This window comes from Erythrolamprus reginae, chromosome 2, assembly GCF_031021105.1.
Source record: "Erythrolamprus reginae isolate rEryReg1 chromosome 2, rEryReg1.hap1, whole genome shotgun sequence".
Classification (NCBI taxonomy): Eukaryota; Metazoa; Chordata; class Lepidosauria; order Squamata; family Dipsadidae; genus Erythrolamprus; species Erythrolamprus reginae.
Genome location: NC_091951.1, coordinates 146,286,120 through 146,310,651, shown reverse-complemented (window position 1 = coordinate 146,310,651; position 24,532 = coordinate 146,286,120). Strand labels below are relative to the sequence as shown.

The 24,532-nt window shown below is 37.4% G+C and overlaps 2 protein-coding genes across 4 annotated transcripts in view; one reads left to right on the top strand and one right to left on the bottom strand.

Moving 5' to 3' along the window:
* OGFOD3 (2-oxoglutarate and iron dependent oxygenase domain containing 3) overlaps positions 1–3,516 on the bottom strand; it is a 43,398-nt gene extending 39,882 nt beyond the window's left edge. The window contains exons 1-2 of the mRNA XM_070739801.1: positions 3,367–3,516; positions 467–684 (exon numbers count right to left, since the gene is read on the bottom strand). Of these exons, the coding sequence (XP_070595902.1) occupies positions 467–684; positions 3,367–3,458 (310 nt within the window). The 5' untranslated portion in view covers positions 3,459–3,516. The remainder of the gene's footprint in view (positions 1–466; positions 685–3,366) is intronic.
* A 117-nt stretch (positions 3,517–3,633) lies between these two features.
* Positions 3,634–23,623, top strand: HEXD (hexosaminidase D). 3 transcript variants are annotated; one of them, XM_070739797.1, is made up of 13 exons: positions 3,634–3,684; positions 5,583–5,712; positions 8,109–8,218; positions 8,716–8,803; positions 8,977–9,141; positions 10,751–10,934; positions 12,607–12,678; positions 15,193–15,388; positions 16,509–16,591; positions 18,222–18,300; positions 20,825–20,926; positions 21,209–21,298; positions 22,085–23,623. In XM_070739797.1, the coding sequence occupies exons 2-13, from the start codon at positions 5,632–5,634 to the stop codon at positions 22,251–22,253; spliced, it is 1,419 nt and encodes a 472-aa protein (XP_070595898.1). In that variant the 5' UTR covers positions 3,634–3,684; positions 5,583–5,631; the 3' UTR covers positions 22,254–23,623. The 3 variants fall into 3 exon arrangements, with proteins under 3 accessions (XP_070595898.1, XP_070595897.1, XP_070595896.1); XM_070739796.1 differs by having other exon boundaries at positions 3,647–3,790; XM_070739795.1 differs by lacking the exon at positions 3,634–3,684 and having other exon boundaries at positions 5,444–5,712.
* The last annotated feature ends 909 nt before the right edge of the window (positions 23,624–24,532 follow it).

Here is a 24,532-nt window from a genome sequence, read left to right as displayed (position 1 = left end):
AACACTGGTTTCCAGTAAAACTGTCATAAAATATAGTCATGTAACCATGGGGTGCTGCAAACAGTTGTAAAAGATTGCTATAAATAAAGAAAGGAAATAGACTTGGTTTATTGCATCAAGTTTAAAATAGAAATGTTATTTCTGGTAACCTCTTAATGGAGTTTGGCTGACATCAGAACTGGAAAGTGGAGGTTTTAAGGATTTGTTTATAGATAAGAGATGGAATACAGAAAAAAAGATCATTTATTGTATTTTAAGAGGAGGTCGTAAATTACATAAATTATAATTGTGATGACTACACACACACACACACACATATAATATACACACTCTACTATATTCTTATTTTTTTTTATTTTTCTACTTTTTTCTTTTAGTTTGCGTTAATTTTTTATTCATGGTAATTGTAATTTTTAATACAATTAGTATTTTAAAAGCATCAAAAGTAGAACATATTATTCAATACCTTCAAAGCGTTTATGGCTGTCATAATCCTCTGAACAGGGTATTTCAATGAATTTGTCTGGGATGCTTTCCCCATGATGTGCCAATACTTCTGTAACTCCATCTTCACTGAACAAGTAGCTTCTACTCAAAAGATAACCCAGCATAGCAGATGAGAGAAGGAAAGCTGCTGTTAACCATTTTCGTCGTGAATCTTTCTGAAGATTATCTTTCACGCCACTGAAAACAAAACAAGATGATTTTATTATCTTCTTTAATACATATTTTGATTTTGGATTTTATAATGAAGTTTTAAAACCTATGTCTGGCCTTCATACTTTTACTGTGTATTATTTTTTCATCATGATTTTCATTTTAAAATGTCTGTCCTTTTGATTATGGTTCACTACAGAGAACTAGAACAGTGTGGGGTTTAGATTTTGGATTTGCACTGGACAGGCCCAGGTTCAAGGTTCCACACAAAGAGAAATCACTGTTTGACTTGGGAGACAATTCAGTCTCTCTTAGTCAACCTACATTAAATAACTGTTGTGAAGACAAAATGTGCAGATATCCCCATATAAGCTGCCTTGACAGCTTACAGAAAAAGCAGAATACTATCATTATTGTATTTACTGCAATATTATTTTTATCTAGCTCTTACCCCATGGCCTTTCCTATTTATATCTTCACAAAGACTTCCAAAGATTAAGTTGCCCACATGTAAGCAATTCATTATCCAAAAAATCTCTGTGGCTGAGTGAGGAAATAAAGTTAGGCTATTTTTGGCCTAAATCCAGTGCTCTGCTAGTACAGTAAGATTACTAGGCAGAGATAATTAAGCCAATTCACTAGGAAAGAAGAACACCATGATCCAGAATATAAAAGTTACATAAAAGATAGTATTGGTCAAATAACAATACAACATCAAAAGAAAGCTGAGATTGTTTTAAAGAACTTAACAAATTATTCCATAAAGAGTTATTTTAGCTACCCATGTCATGAATGTGCCTCATGAGCATTTGACAGCATTGCTGAAATATTATAATTTCCCCTACTTTTCCTGCAGCCTGGATATTTTCAACATGGGAACTCATACATGTATTCCTCAACTTACAATAGTTCTTTAGTGATCATTCATTTTCAGTTACCATGGCACTGAAAAAGTGACTTAGGACCATTTTTTCACACTTGTGAAAGTGACACTGCAGGGTCACATGATCAAAATTCAGATTCTTGGCAACTGACACATATCTTATGAATCCCGTGATTTCCTTTTGCGGCCTTCTGCCGAAATCAATGGGGAAGCCAAATTTCCATAACAACCATATTACTACAGTCATTCACTTAACAACTGTGACAGTAAAGGGCATAAAATGGGAGAAAAACCCTCAAAGCCTCACTTAGCACATAAATTTTGGGCTCAATTGTGGTTGCAATTTAAGGAATATTTCTATAAGGTAAGTTGTTGGGGTGGCAAAATGGTTAGAGTGCAGCACTGCAGGCTACTTCAGTTAACTGCTAGCTGTAGTTCAGCAGTTCAAATCTCAACACTGGCTCAAGGTTGACTCAGCCTTCCATCCTTCTGAGGTAGGTAAAATGAGGATCCAGATTGTTGGGGGCAATATGTTGATTCTGTAAACCGCATAGAGAGGGCTGTAAAGGCACTAGGAAGAAGTATATAAGTCTAAATAATAATAGTAATATAATAATAATAATAATAATAATAATAATAATAATAACAACAATAATAATAATAATAATAATAATAATAATAATTATTATTATTATTAATTAGATTTGTATGACGCCCCTCTCCGAGGACTCTTGCTATTGCTATTGTCTAGAATCCAGCTATCGATATCACCTTCAACAAAGGGGGAAAGAGAAACCTCCTTTCTTACAAACAGATTCCAACCTGTTACCTTATTAACCTTATTAATAAGAACCTTATTTCAGGAATCCAACTCAGTCCAGCTAGAAATCATTAAGAGCTGCCTTGTGATATATTCTAGATTTATCATGCCAGTAGAAGTCCTAATATAGTTCTAATATAGTTTATGTGATATATGATAAGAAGTATTTTTTGTACTTCAGATATATATAGAACCTCTAGTAATTATAGGATAAATTGATACTGGATTAATTAATCTGTTGTATAAGTGAAATTTTGAATTAAGATTGGCATAATAGAGAGTTTGATAGTATTTATACTGATGTAATATTTTTAGTGTAAGGTGGGAAAATATTGTTTTATCCTTTTTTGAGGTTTTCTTATTTGATAATATTATATAAGTTCTATAGAATGCCTTTTAATGGAAGAAAGGTAAGCCTCCACTGAATGATTAATAGAAGAAGAAAAAATTTATATATGTTTTATTTTAAGCATGGTTTTAGTGTTTGTACTTAAGTACTGTTTCTTATCCTATGTTGGAGAAAAAATAAAATCTGTATTTGGGGGGAAAAGAAGAAGTCCTGAGCCTTGGCACACAAAAGACCCAAAACTGACACCCTCTGGATATGTGTGTCTTTACCGCAGCCCTCAATCCGACACCCCAAGAACTTTTTATTCATTTTATTTTATTTTATTTGCAAACATGTATGGGATAGTAGTAGTTTCTATAAACATAAGTGAACAGTAACAATATAAGAGGACAATAGGACAGGGAGGGTAGGCACAGTGGTGCGCTTATGCATGCCCCTTACAGACCTCTTGCTCTGTCCTTGGTGGATATATTTTGGAAAGGGTTGAGAGCCAGGCTGGATAAAGAGCCGTGGGAGGAGTGAAAGAAGCCAAGCGGGATGGGAAAGATGAAGCGCAAAGAGCTCCGTTCTCTGTTCGGCAGAGCAACGTGAGCAACGTGCGCAACGCCGGCCGTAATGGGCAGCTATTAGCAGACACTCGCTGGCACCTTCGTTTACCTGCTGCAATGACGACGCTCTTCCGCTCGAACCGCCGCACCTGCACCGCCACTCTCGGGAGCTCTTCCGGCCGGCCGCCGCTGAGGAGCCATTGTGCCAATGAAGCAGCTCTACCTGGATCTTAGGATGCTACCTTTGAGGATGGAGGAGGCGGGGGCGGAGGGAGGCATCGGCCAATAGGCTTTCACAGCACCCGACCCGGAAGCCCAGGGAGGAGCAATTGATCTCAGAGAACGCGAGCGGTCAGGCATGCCGAATCCAGCCTAGAGCAGCCGAACACAAGGAGAGGAGGTGGGAAGATGAGCAGTCGCCGGAGAGGTGCGTCCGCTGCTATAAGGTTACTCGGAAGCAGGTGTAGAGCTTTAAAAAATGGAGATCGCAGAATACAGGATGGGGCTTGAGCTACGAACAATATATCTAAGAGGTTGCATATACTCTGGTCATTTTCCCTGTGCGTTGTCCGTCTGTCTGTCTGTCTGTCTGTCTGTCTGTCTGTCTATTTGTAAGGAGATGGGACCCTGCGAAGGGGTGAATTCAGGACCCCAGTTTGCTCTTGAAAAAGGGCTTGTAGGTTTTGCTAGTCCGAGTTGCAGCTGTCCCAGAATTGAAAGTCGCCTGTAGTTCTGTAAAAATTAATACATATTTATGCTTTTGCATTAACACAAGAAACGTGTGAAGTCCTTGAGGACAAATTTATTGTTGTATTTTATTATTCCCATTTGTCATCCGCTCCTTATTTTAACAACTTCTAAAAATATTTTAGTTCTTGTGGAAATTTTTCAGAATGTGGTTGATTTTAACTCAGAAGAGACTTTGGGTTGACATGCTGAGCTATCAATGTTCTGAATTTGACATAAAGCAGTTTCTGGGTTAAATATCCTCCTTTATTGACAGCTGTATATTGTAAAATGCCATGAAGCTTTTAGATTTAGCAATATGTCAAATTTTAAAGTATTAGTGCAACTGTTTCCCTTATATCTCTTTTCTGCTAAATTATTATAAAGCGACTCAGTAACATTTAAACCTTCACGGAATGCTAATAAATAAAATTAAGCTATAAGCAGCAACCTTTACTTGGAGAGAAGATTTTCTGAACATGATGTGGCTTTTTTCAAAGAAACATACATACATTTCAGTTGTAATGGAAAATATATGTCCGCCTATACTGACCTAAGTGACAAATTTGCTCTTTGAGATGAATGAGGTTTATGGATTGCAGATGATAAGGAAATAGAATGCAGATAGTTCTCAACCTATGTCTACAATTAAGCCCAAAATTTCTGTTATTAAGCAAGATGTCTGTCAAGAGAGTTTCCCACCCTTTTTATGACTTTTCTTAACACAGTTTTTAAGTTAATCAAGTTAATCAATGCACGTGATAAGTTAATAATACAGTTGTTAAATCACTCTGGCTTAACATTGACTTTGCTTGTCAGAAGGTTGCAAAAGGAGATCAAATGACTCTGGGACACTGTAACCGTCTTAGAAATGGTCACGTGAGTGTTGATCATGTGACCATGGGAATTCTGCAATAGTCATAAGTGTGGAAAAACGGCTATAAATCCTTTTATTCAATGCTGCTGGAGCATTGAAGTCACTAAATGGACTGTAGTAAGTTGAGGACTATCTGTATATGGGAAAGGTTAGGCATTTAACAGGAGGTTGAACTATTTCTTTCAGAAAGGACAGCTTCAAAATTTCAGTCTCTTATGGGAACAAACCTCATTCTTGGAGTGAAGAGCTTTGTATAACTAAATGGCCCTGTAATTATGAGGCAGGATAATCAGTGTGATAACACTGTCAGGCTACTAGCATCAGGCTTCTCCAAACCATTACTGAAAAGAAGAATGATTGCAGGTAGAGAGTCAAAGGCATAAATAAGATATTACAAGGTTTTAAAAATAAAACAAAAAGCTAGTGATCGTCAACAATAAGACTCAATACTGAAAATCCAAGGTTTGACTTAACATTTATTTTTCTGATCCATGTTATAAGGGTGAAGTGATTGAAAGTGTGCTTCCACTTATATAATAGATGGTCACTTATGGTATTTGCTTTGTTAAAAGCCATGAAAAAATATGAGTGTTGCTTATTTTGACATTGTGCCCTCCTGTAAGAATAAAGACTCACAAAATGATGTTTTGTGCTAACTTTCTATTATTCTATTTAATGATGGAGCAAATGAGGCAAGTGGTAACGCTACTGCTCTTTTCCAGTATATCATTTGGTGCACTGCTGACAGCAAAGACAGAAGAAAATATAACGATGGCTTCATCTCCATTTGAATTGCACTTGGTGCATCTGGATCTCAAGGGAGCTCCACCTAGAGTCTCATACCTGGCAGAGGTAACACAGTCTTTATGTATAGAATTGAGGAACTGATTTCTAGCTCCACCCAGCTCAAGAAAGCAGTCTTCAATCTATAAATTCTATAATTCTTGAGGAGAATCTGATGGCAGATAAATGTAATCAATCAATCAATTACAGTAACATTTCTAGATCTATTTTGTATAGAGTAGATGCAGTGTTACTGCAATTCTAAATAATCTACAGTCTGCGGAGAGGGGTGGCATACAAATCCAATAAATAAATAAATAAATAAATAAATAAAATAAATTTAGTTAACTTTAGTTAATTAAGAAGAACAATGGCCTAGAAAATAATACATTATTATTATTATTATTATTATTATTATTATTATTATTATTATTTATTAGATTTGTATGCCGCCCCTCTCCGTAGATTCTAGATTATTTAGAAATAATGGCTTCTAAATCAACTATAACTGGCTTTGAAGTGTGACATTAGGAAGAACTCAAGGGTTGTACTGGATTAGGCTAGCTGTCCTTCTAGTACAACACTAAATAAGTAAATATCTCTGGCAGCATAGGAGCATTACCCACCTGTTTTCCCCAGCGATTTATTGTCTTGAATGCTAGTAGTACAGTAATCCTTGAGTTATGATCATAATAGGGTCTGCCCATCATGTTGTAATTCATGATGACTATAATTTGAGTCAACCATATGACTAACCAAATTTTACAACTTTTTCTGCTGAAGCCACTAAGTGAATCATTAAGCAAATTGATAGTTTGCTATGGACGTGATTTTGCCAAAAACCTGAAATAAGTGCCAATTTTTGGCAAAATAATAATAATTAATTTAATAATAATTTATTAGATTTGTATGCTGCCCCTCTCCGAGGACTTGGGGTGGCTCACAACAACAATAACAATACAATACAATACATATCTAATATTAAGAAAAACAAGTTAAAACCCATTATTACTAAAAACAATCAATGCTACACAATCACACCACAAGTCAGAAGAGGGGGGATTAGTCCCCCCATGCCTGGTGACATAAATGGGTCTTCAACATCTTGCGGAAGGCGAGGAGGGTGGGGGCAATTCGAATCTCCGGGGGAATTGATTCCAGAGGGCCAAGGCCGCCCAAGAGAAGTCTCTTTCCCTAGGTCCCGCCAAACGACATTGTTTAGTTGATGGGACCTGGAGAAGGCCAACTCTGTGGGGCCTAATCGGCCACTGGGATTCGTGTGGCAGAAGACGGTCCCATAGGTATTCTGGTCCGATGCCGTGTAGGGCTTTATAGGTCATTACCAACACTTTGAATTGTGTCCGGAAACTAGGCGTATCTAGGAAGGCCCATGATTGTTCGTGTGGCCACATTCTGCATGATCTGAAGTTTCTGAACACCCTTCAAAGGTAGCCCCATGTAGAGGCCGTTGCAGTAGTCGAACCTCAAGGTGATGAGGGCATGAGTGACTGTGAGAAGAGACTCCCTGTCCAAATAGGCCCGCAGCTGGTGCACCAGGTGAACCTGGGCAAACGCCCTCCTCGCCACAGCTGAAAGGTGATGTTCTAATGTTAGCTGTGGATCGAGGAGGACGCCCAAGTTGCGGACCCTCTCAGAGGGGGTCAGTAATACCCCCCATAGGGTAATGGACGGACAGATGGAATTGTCATTGGGAGGCTAAACGGAGTCTACGGAGAGGGGCGGCATACAAATTTAATAAATAAAATAAATTTAATAAATAAATAAACCCACAGCTACTCCGTCTTGTTAGGGTGTTATAAAACATGATCAAATAACTAGAGGACATTGCAAATGGACATAAATGGCATTCCAGTTGCTGAGCTCTTGAAGTCCAGTGATGTAATACGGTGGGATATCCATCAGAACTGGGTATTTGGTTTATAAGCAATCCCCAGAGAAATCTATGATAACTTTGAACAGTCTCTAAGCAAATGATCATAAATCAAGGACTGTCTGTATTATATAGCCATCATGACTATTAGACATTATTTTCTGTGAATTTACCTAATCCCTCTCACCTTGGGATCATGTTTTCCAACCATCACCTTATTTATTAAATATGTGCTATGTGTTGTTGTTCTTATTAGTTGTTCTGAATCTGCCACATTCACTTGAAATGTATGAACCTGGGTTCTAGCATTCTGAGAAAAGATAGCTGCTGTTTCCCCAATTTTGTATTGTATGGATAAAGTTTGTACTTTCTCTAAAGAAAGGAGAATGCCAAAGTAGATTCTGTTCTATGCTTGTTTATTTTTTAAACGGGAAAAAAGAAGAAAGTTAAAACATTCGGTCTCACAAGGCTAGGGATTTATCTGGGAGGCAATTTCTAAGACCATTGTCTTATAAAATTAAATGTAGCAATTCACCACTGACTAGACGTTTGAGATGTTTGATGCAACCAACAGGTCTTCCCATTGTTCCATGTCCTGGGTGCAAATGGCATTCTCCTTGAATATGAGGATATGTACCCTTATGATGGAGAACTCAAGCCACTCCGAGCAAATGATGCATACAGGTATGTTAGCCAGCCAGTAATCTCAGAAGAGCCAACATTGACGCATAGTCTCTGGTTCTAGTCTCATTGAAATCTCAGGTTTTATAGAGCTGTACCAAGTAATTGGAACTAATATAAAGTTACTACTGAGGGCCAAACTCTTCTTCTTTTATTTAATATCCCTTAAAACCAAGCACATTTAGTGCTAATTTCTTCAATTTGCTCTGTACTGGGTAGTGGTTTAGAATCTAGAGCAGGGGTGTCAAACCCACATCGTCACAGCAGTGTCACATCATGTATTGGGACTCCCCCCCCCTTCTCGACACTGGGCGTGGGAATAGGCAGCCCTGATCTAGAGTATCTAATATTTTGTTTCAATTTGCTGCAGGTATGGACATGTAAAGTAGATGTAATCTGTCCACTATGCAAACGAAACACATCCATGTAAGATGGAATTCTAATTTTTTTTAAAAATGGCATTAAATGTATAATTTATTAATAAATATCTCTCCTTCTAGTCCTGCTGAAGTTAAAGAGATTATAAAGCTGGCAAAGTCGCATGAGTTAGAAGTTATCCCCTTAATACAGACATTTGGACATATGGAGGTAAGTGCCAGCTCCTAGTTAAGGACGTTTCACCAGTTTGTTTGTTTGTTTGTTTGTTGCAAGTTTTAGTTGCTTTATTGATAGGTTTACTTATACAGACTTGCACTTGTAGTTAGGCAATTTTCTGGATTGGTTTATGGACTACTGCCTCTGGTTCTTTGCTTCTCCTGCAGTTTGTTTTGAAGCACAAAGAATTCTGCCACCTCCGGGAAGTTGCAATGTTCCCCAACACAGTGAACCCCCATAAAGAGGATTCCTTGAAATTGGTTATTGCAATGATAGAGCAAGTAATGGCACTACATGATGATCTCCGATGGTTTCACATTGGCTGTGATGAGGTAATGCTTGGAAACATGAGCCTGAATTTGATCAGGGAAGACAGGCCATTTAGCAGTGGTCATAGCCATCTATTTCCTTGTAGGATTTTGTTGTTGTTAACTTATTTATTTGTCAAATTTATTTGTCGTCTATGTCGCCCTGGGGCTACTCGAGGCTGATTTAATATTTCTCTTCATGTTAACTTCCATGGGATCATTCTGACCAGCTTTTGTTATGCATCAGAACTTACATTTTACATCTTTTATTTTAGCCACTTGCCATTTATTTTTTCTGTTATTTTGATTGTACCCTGGTGTAAGGAAGATGAAGAAACCTCCTTGCAAGACAAGGATGAAAACACAAAAAAGATATATTTCAGTTAGCTGCATTCCTGAAACAAATTATCTGTGCTTCAGTTGTTTTGGTCTTCACAAAATACAAAAGCTGCTTTGTTCCAGATACTGACTAAAAAGTGTTTTTCTGAGCAGAAGTGGGAGGGTGGGAGTGGAAATGTGTAGTAGCAAAAGCTCAGGGAAAGCATAGGCTGGTGGAATAGGCCAAATTGGGACATTGGCAGCAGAGGTGGCTGAGAGGAAAAAGGAAAGGGGAGACAATACAATGATGGACAAGTAGGTCCTCACAAAGTCCATGCAGAGAGATGGGACAGCACACTAACATTGTTCTAGTCATCCTGTAAAACAGCATAATCCCACTGGGTTTTGCTTCAGTCAATACCCAGAGTAATTTCATGATTTATTTCCACCAAACAGTGGCTGATCTAAAGTTGATGAGCAGAGCTTTGGAGGATGATGGTTTGTTTCATATTCGGAAGAAAATGTATTTTCCATTGTGTTCGCATCAATACTTAAATTAATAATAACAATTTTGCCTATCCATTGTTGCTGCTCTCCTGCAATTGTCTGATATCGTGAGATATTTTTTTACAAGCAACACAGTATAATTTGACTTCATAAACATTGGGGTACAATTAATAATGCCTGCAGGATTTTGTGAGGTTTCTCAGTGAGGAAAATCGCAGATGTTTGAGCACTTAAAAGTTGAGCCTGACTCCTCACTGTGACCTGGCTAAAGATTCCCAGATGTGGCTTTGCTAAATTAGAACCTTTATTTCTGAAAAGAGTGAAGCCACACAGAGTGGTTGATTGCCTGCTGTTAGTGCAGAGTAGTACAATAATTTTATACTTGAGGTGTGTGTTAAAACCAGATTTCTTTTGATTTCTGCATCATCCACATCAATTTAGAATGTGGGTTTTGCTGGTTTTCACATTTATTAGTCCATAGGTCTTTAAACTTGGCAACTTTAAGATTTGTGGACTTCAATTCCCAGCTAGCTGGAGAATTCTGGGATTTGAAGTCCACAAGTCTTAAAGTTGTCAAGTTTGGAGATCCCTGTATTAGTCCATTTTAACATGACCTGACAGAAGGAATAGCAGTAATAAATGAAATTTTCCCTTCTTTTTTTCTTTTCATGGTAAACATAATCATTCTGAATGCGAAAAGCAGCTCTTTGATCATTTGGGAAAGCAGATTTCCAAATGGCATGGCAATATAGAAGGTATCCTAAAGAAAAAATATCACTAAACAAAAAATTTGATTTTATATCTTCAGGTGTATTACCTTGGTGAAGGGGAAGAATCCAAGGAATGGCTGCAGCGAGAAGAAAATAGTATTGAAAAGTTGTGCTTAACCCACATAAAAGCAGTGGCCAGTCACATAGTCTCAACCCATCCCACAGTGAAACCAATTGTGTGGGATGACATGCTGAGAAGAATGAGCGAAGAAACTCTGAGAGGTAGGTAGACAATTCCAGCTACAGCTTTGGAATATTGGAGCAAGCTCAATGATTTCTGAGAGGTCACTTTTCATCATTCACATTTGCACTAAACAATAAGCTGCTAGGCTTGCTTAATGTGAAAGTCCCTGCTGACATGATTACTGTGTTTCCCCAAAAATAAGACATCCTCCCAAAATAAGCCATCCTCCAAAAATAACCTCTCCCCAAAAATATTTAAAAGCATGCGCAGCCAGTCCCCGCCATTTCCTTTGGTGAAGGTTAGAGAGACAGAGCTGGAAATCAGATAAGACAGCAAGAAGAGCCCTATCTTGCTCCATGCACCCCAAAATAATAAGACCTCCCCAAAAATAAGGCCAAGTGCCTATTTCAGGATTCAAAAAAGTATAAGACAAGATCTTATTTTTGGAGAAACCCGGTACCAGATCTCCTATCTGTATTTATGTGGGGTCTCTCTCATGCATACTATCTCATTTTGAAATTATCTGTATGAAATAGTCATGGATAAATTATGGCTAGTATCTATAGCTTAATTGAGTAGGAAGGAACATGTATCCTACATTTGGGTAAGATTAGCTGTTTAGAAACCTACATACTGAATAGACATTTGGGAACCAGTGGACACACAAATATCTTTCTTTTATGCACTGTATCGGGAATATAAAAATTATAATCCCATCATCTCAAGGATTTTGAGGTACTTTTGCAGAAGAAAGACCAATTATAATAACTATAAAGGAAAGGTGGAGAGTTATTCTAAATGCATGATGAAGCTCTTTGACCATTTGGGAAAGCCTTTTGCATTTTTCATAAAAAGGTATGTTTGTTCAGTAACTATTTCTACGGATTATTTTGGAGTCTGAACATCATAAAAAAGTAAGCACTTGAACCTAGTAATTATTTTAAAAGATAGATAAAATCAGATGTTTGAAGTGAGGTTCTTTGGAAACACTAAAGACCCATACACACAAAAAAATACACAATTAAGGCTTTTAAAACTATAATTATTATAATTAGCACTGAGAAGAATGTCTATTGTGAACAGGGAAACATTTTAAAAATAAAAATCCCAAAACTATATAAATGCTCCTGCTTCAAATAATAGGAAATGGATTCAAAATATAGAAATACCTTAATGAAATGAATTGTAATAATATTAAAGATACTGTTGAATTAGCAGTAAATATAGTTCTGATTCGATACAGAACTGAGAGATTGCCGAAGGATTGTATCTTCTCCAGTCTTTCCCTCACAAACCATTTTTGGGGTTGGGATCAAGAATTTTGACATACACTCCACATTTTCCATAATTATCCAGAACAGGTTTAAAATTAAAATAATTTGAAACAGTTAGAAAGGAAACACATTACTGGCTTCATTAATTCATTTAGAGAGAGTCAGGCACTTTCTTTTCAGAATCTTAGCCACTGTTCTCTAAATCAGTGTTTCCCAACCTTGGCAACTTGAACATATTTGTACTTCAACTCCCAGAATTCCCCAGCCAGTGAATGCTGGCTGGGGAATTCTGGGAGTTGAAGTCCAGATATCTTCAAGTTGCCAAGGTTGGGAAACACTGCTCTAAATAACAGAAAGAAGAATTGTTCATGCAAAACAGATCAAACATCACAAAAGGTTGATCTTCACAATCATTTACATTTCTGTTTCTTTCCAGATTCTGGGTTAGCACAACTGATAGAGCTGATGATTTGGGATTATTCTCCTGATCTTGATGTGGAGAGTAAAGGTTTGTACTTGGATGTTTTCACTTGAAAAAAATGTAACTAAAATACATAGTCCTGATATCAGCATTTATTCAGCAGATAGTCTGTTACGCTAAAATTGGGATTAAATCTCCATTTAGGCAGGAAGGTCATTGGATGTTGCCAGAATATACTTGTTTATCAATGGTGCCCTTTTGCTCAAGTTTTTAACAATAACCAGTTATGGCCTGATTGGGTATGGAGGCACTAAAAATGAATGGAAAAAGCTTATCTTCTCTTTATACCCTTTGAGTTTCTGACTCACACAGAAACATACATAGCATTAAAGCAAGGTGGAACCAGCAGAAATATTGCCATGGAAACAAAATCCATTTGCTGGTGTTTCTGCCCTTTTTTCCTATTTTCCCAAAAGATTAATGGCTTCCGATTATAAGCTAGCCGTTTATTTGGTTGGGATAAGGCATGGATCAAGTCATGATTATAGATTTTGATTAAGGTCTGACAGTCTGAATTTGCACAGAGTGCTAAACCAATGGACTGCCGGACTTAGCATATATGAAACAGATCTGTTCTATCATCTTAACAAAGCTCACAATTCTCATCTCTGGCCTGGTCAATCTCCATCTCCACCACCATTACATACCAGCATTTCAGATCCCCAGGGCTCCCTCAAGAACAACAGCCTTAGTAAACACCCTCATTGAGGCCATCCCTGTAGCACTCCATCAGGGCTTCTGTAGACCATCTCCCCCACCCATCCCTGCCGCCATATGGACCACCTGCTGGTGAAACCCCTTGGTGCATTCAGCGCACCAATATCCCTTGGGTTAGGGTTTTCCTCCTGGTTCTAGCTTTACGCTCAGCCAGCGGGTCATCAAAACACACTCTGAGAGCAGCCATGAATGCAACATAATCTCTCATCACTGGGGAGTCCTTATTGTGGAGATCCACCATCCGCTCAGCCGCAGTCCCATCAGGGCCCTGATGACGCACCTGACTTTAGCTGTTTAGCTGTGGGAAAATCTCCCCCCCCCCCCCAAATTCTCCATATTCCTGCCTATGATTCCAAACTTCGGTTAAGAAAAATCCCCAAGCCGTGGGATCCCCACCATATTTTACTCCTAGCGGAGGAATCTTTGAAATTCGACGCCTCCCCCTCTCCCGCTGGGGGGGGGGAGGTCTTGGGCTACAATAGACATTTGCGTTCCTGCTGGGTCTCGCTGGGCTCTAGGAAGCACTTCAGGAGTGGCCGAGGTCTCCTCCTGTCCCAGAAATTATTCAGCTTCCCTTCCTGCAGGCACTGTATATCTTTCCCAACCTCTCCGATTCTACAGAGCTTCTTTCAGCAGATGCAAGGCTTGAGTCATCAGGAGGTCCTCTTTGTCCTCCTCTAGCCAGGCAGCTTCTCCTTTCTGACGCCTGGGTGCAGTTACTCCAGATGGGATTTCCTCCAAGACATCCAACCGGCCTACGCCCAATGACCATTTGGCTCTGACTGGCTTCTCTTCAATCTGTGGCTCACACACCTACTCCAATCTCTCCCAGCCAGGGCAGGACTAGGGGTGTCGACCCAGCAGCCTCCAGGTCTTCCTGGTCACTGCCTGGTCTTGACATAATTGTGCTTAGCGCCCTCGATAGAAGGTTTTATCCGGGTTGGCTAATAAAGCAGTTCTTGCTTAATATCAGATGTGCCTCTGTTCAAAATCCAGGAAAGAAAGACCCCAACTCCATAGTATTTACAAAGATATATTTACTAGAGAGCAACAAGTTGAAAGCAAGAACTGAGGCTAAAGGTGCATAGAAAGTAATCCCAAATCCCTCCCCAGAAAGACCTGGGATGGCCATCTAATCCCCTGTGTCCCTGATGTCATGTGGGCACAACTCCAGTTGGAGTCTTTTCATCTGGACTGCAGAAACCATTGACCTTGAGCTGGCTATAAACATGTCTATTCAACCGCACAGTATGTGATGGGAACTTTCCTCCCTAACTTTTCTCATCAAACACATATGGAGACACCTCCAGCCTTCTTCTCCCCCTCCTCCCAAATACCTAACCTCCCTCCACCCTCCATTTCTATGCTGAGGTGCTTTTGTGAAGTAAGCAAGCAGCACGGAGGCTGAAATTGAGTTTATCAACTCTGTGAACAGAACCACAGAATCACTATCTTTTAATACTCTATTACTAATCTGAATTTAGCTTTTTTTTTTTGCAAAACGTTTTTTATTTATTTTTCAACGATCCATACATAAATCCATATATCTTTGGATGTAACAATATTGCAGTAAATACATACGTGTACATTTTAATCAATCATTCTTATATTCTTTATATATAAGACAATTTATTCCCGGTATTTTTTCCTAAAATTCTATTGCTTTTAAACAAAAAAAGTAGAATTTAGCTTTGTACTTGTTGCAAATCAACTGTAACAACAGGGCTTTAGCATCCCAAATTTTTCATACATTTTGCACATAAATTTTCCTTTCCTTTCAATAGTTTATGCAACCCATGTCATTGCTGTCTCTTTTTTATGCAGCCAATCTGATTGAAAAGTTTCAGAAGTGTAACTTCTCAAAATTCTGGTTTGCTAGTGCCTTTAAAGGAGCCACTGGAGTAAATCAGTGCTTGACACTCATTGGACATCATCTTAAAAACCACGAGCAATGGCTGAAAGTGGCTGAGAAGTCTCCTGCTGGTATCATAAGAGGAATCACTCTGACAGGCTGGCAAAGGTAACTACATAGTATACAGATCAGTAGATATTATAGCATTTGTTGTGGTTAGCTCTGGCCCAGCTCCTGCCCCAAGGAATGTGGAGGAGATATCCTCATGCTGCAGGCCTGTTTTGCTCCCAATAGAATATGCCGACGAAGTCTCCTCTGACCAAGGAAGCGTGAGTGACAGGAAAGAGGGGAGTTTGGCAGACAGCCCAGGAGGAGATCAGTCATCTGTATCATCCCTGGATTCTGAACAAGAATTAATGACACATCCACGCATGCATATAGTGATGCATAGGAGACAACAACTAAAGGATTATTACAAGAGAAAATGAGGCCACCTGTGGTTGGGTGGGGCTGCTGTAATTAGTGCTATAGATAAAAGTGCAGCCTGGTGTTTTAGCCTCATGGCAGTTTATCTGATTCATTGTTTCGTCAAGATCGTGGTTTTTGCTGTTCAGGATTGTGTGAGTGGACTCTCTGGACTGTAGAATTGGACTCAATTTCCCAGTTATTAGGTGAGCAATTGGACTGCATTTAACCTGTGCCTTGTGTGTACCAGAAAATCCCTTTGACATTTAAAAAGGGAGCTGTTTCTGTTTTTCTGTTTATAAAAACTTTTGGGTTTTCCTTTTATCGTGTGGTGTGTGTCTTCCTGGACTAATTACCCTGTAATTACGGGTGGTTGAGACACGCTGGCAGAACAGCATTATTAGTAAATTGAAAATTGGAAGAGCACTCTTAAAATTGGTTTGGACCCATTTTTTTCATACTAATCATACATAACCATGAAGTCCTAGCTTTAAAAAAAAACAGCTTTAAATTCCTGATTGTGTTGGGGCTGTCATTTCAGACAAAATTTTCATTTTCTTCATTAAATTTTATGATTGTCTCTAATCTTCTGTTTGTATCATTTTCACAACTGCCCTTAGTTCCAGATTTTCTAAGAGCCGAGATTTCCTTTCATATTACATCTCTTAATAATTGTATTACATAAAGGTGCTCAGACACATTGGAAAAGCACATTCAGATGTGTTATGCGTTGTGTTAGCTGAAGAAGTGTGTTTTCTACAGTTTTTTCAATCTGCGGTGTTACTGCTATGCTGCCTCACTTGGCCTATATTTTCTTTTTTAGGTATGATCACTTCTCCGTTTTGTGTGAACTTCTGCCTGTGGGAATCCCATCCTTAGCCATATGTCTCCAAGCATTAAAGAATGGTACAGTATGGTTCTTTCTTCAGTTTGTTAAACACATGCTTAGGATCTATCAGCTCTTTGAGGTAATCCAAACAGGAACTCACAGCTATAAGTGCTAACACTAACTTTATTGTAACATTATAGCAATAGAATTTTGCAAGTCAAATAGAACTTTACCTCCATTTCCTCTGTGTTCCTTCTGTTTCCCAAAGTTATTCTCACCACCATTTAATAGCATCACAGTAAAAAGACAGAAATATTTTATTTCATTTTCTTACAAGTTTAATAAAGCACACACTCAAAACTAAAAAAAAAAATACGCCAACAGATTATAAAAAATAGAAAAATAAAAATACAATAAATAACAAAAAGAATGACAATCTAGGCATACCCTCTGTGTATCAGATTGTAAACAATGTATCAACATTTCAAATTAAAAAACTTGTAAAATATCACTGATTGAAATCTGTGCCAAAGAAAACTTTACTAGTAAAATGCCTTTTCAAAAATAGATACATTACACAACTTGACTCCAGTCCTTACTATTCAGAATAGTACAGTATTACTAATGCTCTTAACAATTCCCCATGCCTGATAATCAAATTTCCTAAAAACAGTAAATTTCCACATGTTTGGAATGTCTATATTAAAATATTGTTCCAAAAGGTTCCACTAACACACAAGATTAAACCATACCAGCATTGCAAGGAAGCTTTGGGATTACTAATACCAAAAATTCTGCATTCATTTGAAATACCTTTTTCACTTCTAATTTAACTCATACTTTTTAGGTTTGTAACTTATAATAGGCAGCTGTGTTCTTTCACTGGCTAATTGTTTTATCAATATGTGAGATAACACACTGGAATTTGAGGCAGTAATGAAATGGTTTGTAACTCCAGTGATTTAGAACACTGCTCTTAAATATTTGAGCTATATCTTTCATATACCCTACATGGCATCTAATAAAAAATAAATCAGATAATTTAAAGCTATTTACATATTTTTTTTAAACTTCCGAGACAGATTTAATCTGAAGGAGATTACAGATCCCAAATGTTAGTGTTTATAGCGGTGGTTCTCAACCTGGGAGTCGGGACCTCTTTGGGGGTCAACAGGGGTCACTTACGACCATGGGAAAAGACAAATTTCCCATGGTGTTAGGAACTAAAGCTTCTATTATGGGCCTTGGAACATATTTTTACAATCCAACCAATCAAGCATTTACAGAGGGGATGTCCCTCTGACCTTCCTGCCAATCAGCTTAAAGCTCTGTTGAGAGAATTGGCGCTACTTATGGTTGGGGGTCACCACAACATGAGGAACTGTACTAAGGGGTCGCGGCATTAGAAAGGTTGAGAACCATAGGATCAACATCTTTTCAGCAACAGGAAAGGGGGATAGGCAAGATGTACCCAGAAAACGGATACAGTCACACGTCCAACTGAGGAACATCTGAACAGGACCTTTACTGCAGTTATCACCAACATGAAATGAGGTAGCAGGAGCATGTCTGTACACTAATGAGATATTTTTGGCATTCCTCAATTTTCCATTACCATAGTAACAAATGGATGTACAAGATAATTACCCAATTTTGTTTCCTTTTCCAAATGTAATGCTTAAAAAAGCTCTTCTTTGGCTCTTTAAGGTGGCTATTCAGAAAAAGTGAGAGAAGATGTAAAAAAATTACTGGGGCTCTCCCACTTAGAAATAGACAGCTTCATGAGGTAAGTCCCAGGTTTTTCATTATTACTGAATTATTATTGCGAATTAAATCTACTGTTACTCATCTCCAAAATAAGGATTTCAGGGTGGAACATTCTAGAGAACTACAATATTTTGTTTTGCCTTAAAATTGTGCCAAAATCCCCTGACCATGGCATTTCAAGAACAGTTCGGCTCTTTCGGGAAGTAATCCTCCAAAAGCAGAAGTGGTTTGAAATATCACAACTCATAAAACTTGTTGAACCACACCCAAAATAGCATGGTTGGAGGGGGAGATGTTCCAGATTTCTCTGAAACATTTCATTCTCAAGTTAGTGAATTTGGCACATTATTTCTCCTAAATTAGAAATAAGCAAAGCTGCATAATTCATTTTTAAAAATTAAGTGGAAGGGATTTCCAAGGATAATAACATCTTGGAGTGATACTGAGGGCACTGAAAAAGGAGGTATAGGACCACAAGTTGGCATCCTTATCTTAAAAATTTAGCAACCCAATCAATGTTAATTAAATTATAGGTAGTCCTTGGGTTATGTCAATTTGTTCAGTAACCATTCAAAGGTATAACGGTGCTGAAAAAATGTACTGACCATGGGTCCTTGTAATTTTGTCCATTACAGAATTCCCATGATCATTTGATTGTGATTCGGGCACTCAGCAACTGGCTCAAATTTCCAACCATTGCTGCACGTGACTCATGTGATCACAATTTCTGATCTTTTCTGCTGATTATCTATATCAGTGAGAAAGCCAGCAGGAAGACAAAGATATGTCATCCATTTATGAAGATTTGATATTGTCACTGGATAGAAAACTGCCATCCATTTCTGCTTTAATAACTCATTTAGCATTCATTCATTCTTCCTCTAAGGATATACTAATGACATATTATTAGCAGAGACATAAGCAACTATGGCAAGCACATCTGTGCGAAGTGGGGGTTTTGCTACTGAAATTCTTAATTATTATTAAGTCAACAACTATACATTTTTTCCTTCTGTAAAGATTGATCTTTCTATTGATCAAAGAAGACCAATGTTTATCCTCTTTCCTCATTTAATAGGTACCTGAATAATGCTCAGGCATCATCCCAAAAGGCCTAAATGTATTATCAAGAAGCTCATCCTTTCCCAATATTTAATTTTTTAAAAATTCTCCATAGAAGGTAGAGCTACCATCTAGATGTGGGTTGTCCTTCTCCGTTCATCCAGTAGGACTGAGTCTTTTAAGCTAATTATTCCTGCCTGTGTGCCCGGAGCCCAAGCTTCACTCAGTCCTCAGACAAGGATGGACATGTGGTTTGCTAGCTCCCCCTCTATCGAGAAATTGCTGTTTTTCCAGTTGCTGATATTTTTCCCCCTCTCTACAACTTTGGGTTGCTTACAGTGCCTCTCCATTGGGATCTCTGTTTCTTTTTTCTTAATTGCTCAGTACTTAAGATTTAGCTGGATAAAGTCAATTGCCTCTTCTGCCTGTAGACGGCTCTATTTATGCCTGAGGGGCTGTGCTTACCTTCCATGCTGCCACTGGCATTTTTACGCTCCAATTATCAGCTGATGGCTTTTTAACAGATTTCTCTGTTGGAGGGAGCCTGATGCTCTCAATCAGAGGCTGGATGGTGGCTGCAGTTTTTCTACCCCCCCACCCCCGGTCTATGTGTTGCGACTGGCTGGCAGGTCTGGAGCTAATGGTAATGACTGCCCAGCCTGAGTAGCTGCAGTCCTACGTGGACCATTTGGCACTGGAGTTTTGCCTCAACGGGTTTGAATTGGCTAGGGGTGTGCAGGCAGAGCAATAGGTTCTATTGCTGGAGCTGTGCTCGTTTTCCTTGCCTTGTGAACAGGTGTGTGGGTGCCATTTTAGAGGCTATTAATTATGGGGCGCCATTTTTAAAAGAAAGGTTCCCTTGAAATCATTTTTAATGCCTGGTTTTCTTTTGGTCGGCTTGCCCTTAACCGAGATCCACTTCCCGCCTAGCGAGGCTATCACTGGCTGCAGGGCGACTCACAGAGGAGCAGATTTTACGTGGCGCCATTTTGAGGCTTCCCCTAATTGACCAGAAGAGGGAGGGGCTTAGGCACCTTGCTTGTCTTGCCCCAGCGTTATTGGTAGCCATTTTCTGGTTCTTGGCAGCCATTTTAACTCCCCTGGGGAACTAGGCACTGCCTAATTTATGCGATTTTCACCTTTTCTTCATTTTTAATTATTTTTTTATCTTTTCTAGCCTGCCTGATGATTCCTGGGTGTAACTAGCAGGCACCCATTTAATACAAGGCAAATTAACTATAATAACATAATTTTAAAAAAATAAAAAAATAACTTTATATACATACATACATACACATACACATACACAATGAAAAGGAAGGCAGACTACTATAGACGATGCCTCTTCCCTTTTAAAAAGGCTGCCCAGAGTTATTCACAATCAAATGCACAATATAATATCAAAATCACTTAAAATTAATAAAATGTTTTTTTTCTAGCCACTTATTATGAAAGCTGATGCAGATTCTCTTTTTGAACAGTGATATCACAGGGACTTTCCCAGGAAATGAAATTCTCTCATTTGTGACTCAAATTGCGTTTAACCTCAAATCCTCAGTAAATGAACTCTTGGAAAATAACAGGTGAGAAATTATCCCCCCCTCCCAGAAAAGTTTATTCTTATATATCCTTATATATAATTGAATTTGCATCTGTATAAAATACAGTATCATTTTATTATACATCACCCAATAAATACCACATCATAGTTACATAGCATTTAAACAGTATCAATATTGTGTTCATTGATCCTGAATAAATACTGTACCTTCTAAATTTTAAATAGAATAAATGGACTTACCGTATGTGATGGCTCTCAACTCATTGGTGTTTTTTTGTTCATTCATATCAGTCTGAATTTTTAGATATGTTACAGGTTGGTTTAGTCCCTACCACAGAAAAAGAAAGAAGATCCATCCCATAATGATTCATCACTTTCAGCCAGATGCTGTAAGGTAAGTCAAGATCTCTGATCTCATCCAAAGTCTGCATTTTTAAAACTAGTCTGGGATAGACAGATGGCTATAGCTTTGCACTCTTGTTCAGACCCATCAATACAGGCCTTATAATTTAGATTATTAGCTAGAGAATATTTATAGCTCACACTCTCAATACAGATCTGCCGTCCACCCACCCATCCTTTGTTTGTTGTTATTGTACATTGTTTATCCTATGATTCACTGTATAATTCTTGGTTTTTTCTTTGTGCTTCTTTTCTCTTTTTCTTTTTTTACATGCTTGTATTGTTATTTGTACTGTTATTGTGTTTATTGTATTTATCTTTGTAAATAAAATTTATTTTAATAATTAAAAAAAAAGTATTAGAAACATGAGCAACTTCAGAGATGGGAAACTTGGTGAAATAAATTGTATTTAATCAGATCACTGGGCCCTCAAGGCAGTATTATCTATATCAACTGCAATAACTCTCAACAGGCTCTTTAGAGCCAGGTAGAGAGAAATAGAGATCAGCAAATTTTGCACAGTACAAAGGAGAACAAGGTTGCATAACTGAAGAAATAGAATTGACAAAAAGGAAGCCTAAATAAGAAGGGAACCCATTGAATTGAAAAATAATGGCAAAAATAATGTTTTGGTGTTTAATCTCCAGAATGTTACATAGTGTCCTATTTAATGCTGACGATCAACCCATATTTCCTTTCTTGCATCTTCTCCTGTGTGCATATTCTTTGCAGCACAAGATATTTTATTCAACAAATGACATCACTTTTTTTGCTTAGGCTTCTGACCAAATGGACTGTTCTAACAGAAGAATTGCAAACAGCCATGAAAAAGATTTTCTACACCACTGCTATAGATGAATGGATAGAAGAAAATGTCCAACCAAGCCTTCAAAGACTTCAAGGAACAGTAGATGATCTGAACTGTGCAGTACAGGAACTGTCTTAGTATGTGACTTCGCTAATTGGAAACTCAACTTTCAGCTAGAATCAAGCAAATAAATAATAGGGTATGTCAAGATGAATTTTAATAAGCTTGGCACTATGATGAAAGTTTGAGTTTATAAGAGGTATGAGTCTTCTTTCTATCATGCTTCTACATATTCGGTGTAAAGATATACACAGTGTAAAATTTCCAAATATAAAAATCATGCAGATACTTTATTTTTTAAGTAAATCTTACTGTATGCTTAAAATATTTCCACTGAAGTGTGAGAAAAGTTAACTATAAAATTTATCTCTCTAAGTACTGTAATGGTTAGGAATCTACTAATTAAACACTGATGAGAACATTCAGGAAATAGCAAACGGACTATCTTCATACAACCCAAAATTTTAAGGAATTTATAAAAAACAAGTGAGGATTAGCATACAGACAATTTAAAAATGGGCTTGTACAAATTAACAGAGGGCTTTACATGGGATTGTAATGTGTGAAATATAGAGCACATAAGAGTAATCTCTTCCATTTAACTAAGTCTGTTTATACATTGGCAAATAATCTTGCATCTGTTACACAGTTTGTTGAAGCTGCGCATTTGATCATTTAGTGATTTCAGCTGTCAAAGCACCAACTGTTCCTTTGCCAGATTTAATATACGAAAAATATGCAATTTTGTTAAAGCGACACTTTACTTTTAACTTCAAACAGGTACCTTTCCATTTTAAGTATTAAGGTTCATCCAGGCAAGAACTTCAATTAAATTGTATTTTTCAATAAATCAAAATGCCTGGCTGACTCAAATGTTTATAAATAAATGTTGAACTTCAGACATTTTTTTCAGAACTATATAAAAGAAAAGTGCCTGATTTATCCTAGTTAGCGATACCAGTAACATCTCCAAAAATTTATCAGATTGTTTCCAACAGATTATCTTAATATTGACCCCAAATAATTAGTTGTAGTGAGTTCTGACATGAGAAGTTGCATTAGGTTCCATGTACCAGAACAGGTGATAGCCTCATGCCTAAATTTCTTTATGCACCTCAGGTTCTCTCACCATATCAAAGACACAAATCTGTGTTTAATTCAATTTGATATACAATCATCTCTTATTTTAATGTTCTAATTACAATCGCATTTAGATGGATATTTCTTCTATTGTATCAATTTCAGTGAACTGTGAATTGTCCAGTTTTTAAACATGCATACATTTGTAGACACAGTTCTATTGCTTAATTGTGTAATAAAAAAACTTTTAATTTCTAATGCCCTATTTATAGAATATTTATAGAATGGAGTTTATAACTTTTCCTAAACTATTGTTATTTTTTTAAGCAAGTTGTTTTTAAAAGGAACATTAAAATGTATTACTATGGTATTTGATTATCTGACAAGAAATATTAATACTGAGTATGAAACAGTGCAATAATTTTTAAATTATACAACTGAAAAGCCACTTTATAAACCACATCCACTTTTCAAGGAACATCTTAACACTTTTCAAATAACCCAACATATCTGAACAAACATGTCTTTTTGACAATTATTATTCAACAAGGTCCTACTCTAAGACACTTAGAAAATGACTAAAGTAAGAATTGTCAAGACAATCAATATATTTTGAGAATTTCTAGAATGTGAAGTATTTACTTTTTATATAGGGAAACCTATGACAGACCCTAATGCCTTTTTAGTTTAATAAAATATACTGGATTAATGATTTTTGATATAATTTTTATTTTCTTTTTAAAAAAATAAATAAATCTCTGAACAGGAATATCTGATGTTTTACCATTTTCCCTATTTTAAAAATAAAAATCCACCATTTAATTCTCTATTATACTGGATTTTCCTTTGAACTGCAGTAAATTTAACGCAAACATTATTGGTACTTGGCCCAGTAGACAATTAAATATGATCACCATCTAAGTAATATTAGAAAAAATGGAAATAATGTGAACCGTGAGTTGAAAACAAACACACCAGCACATGCACACACTTACAACTTTCTTTGTGCTTATCAATTTTAACAATGCAATATCGAATGTGGTTCCTGTGGAAAAGCTAACAATAATGTACTGCAAACGATCAAGCCAAAGATGCATTTTTTGAAAAGTTGCATTCAAAACATTCGATTTCACTTCCCTACCTTTTAAAATTTATTATAGTTGTATAGTATAGTTATTTACTATTACAGATTCATATCACCTCCGTGGGCCTTGATTAGAGCACTAACCTTTGGTTGGAATCCCATGTATGTCCTTTTCTAGGACCTAACTACTGTT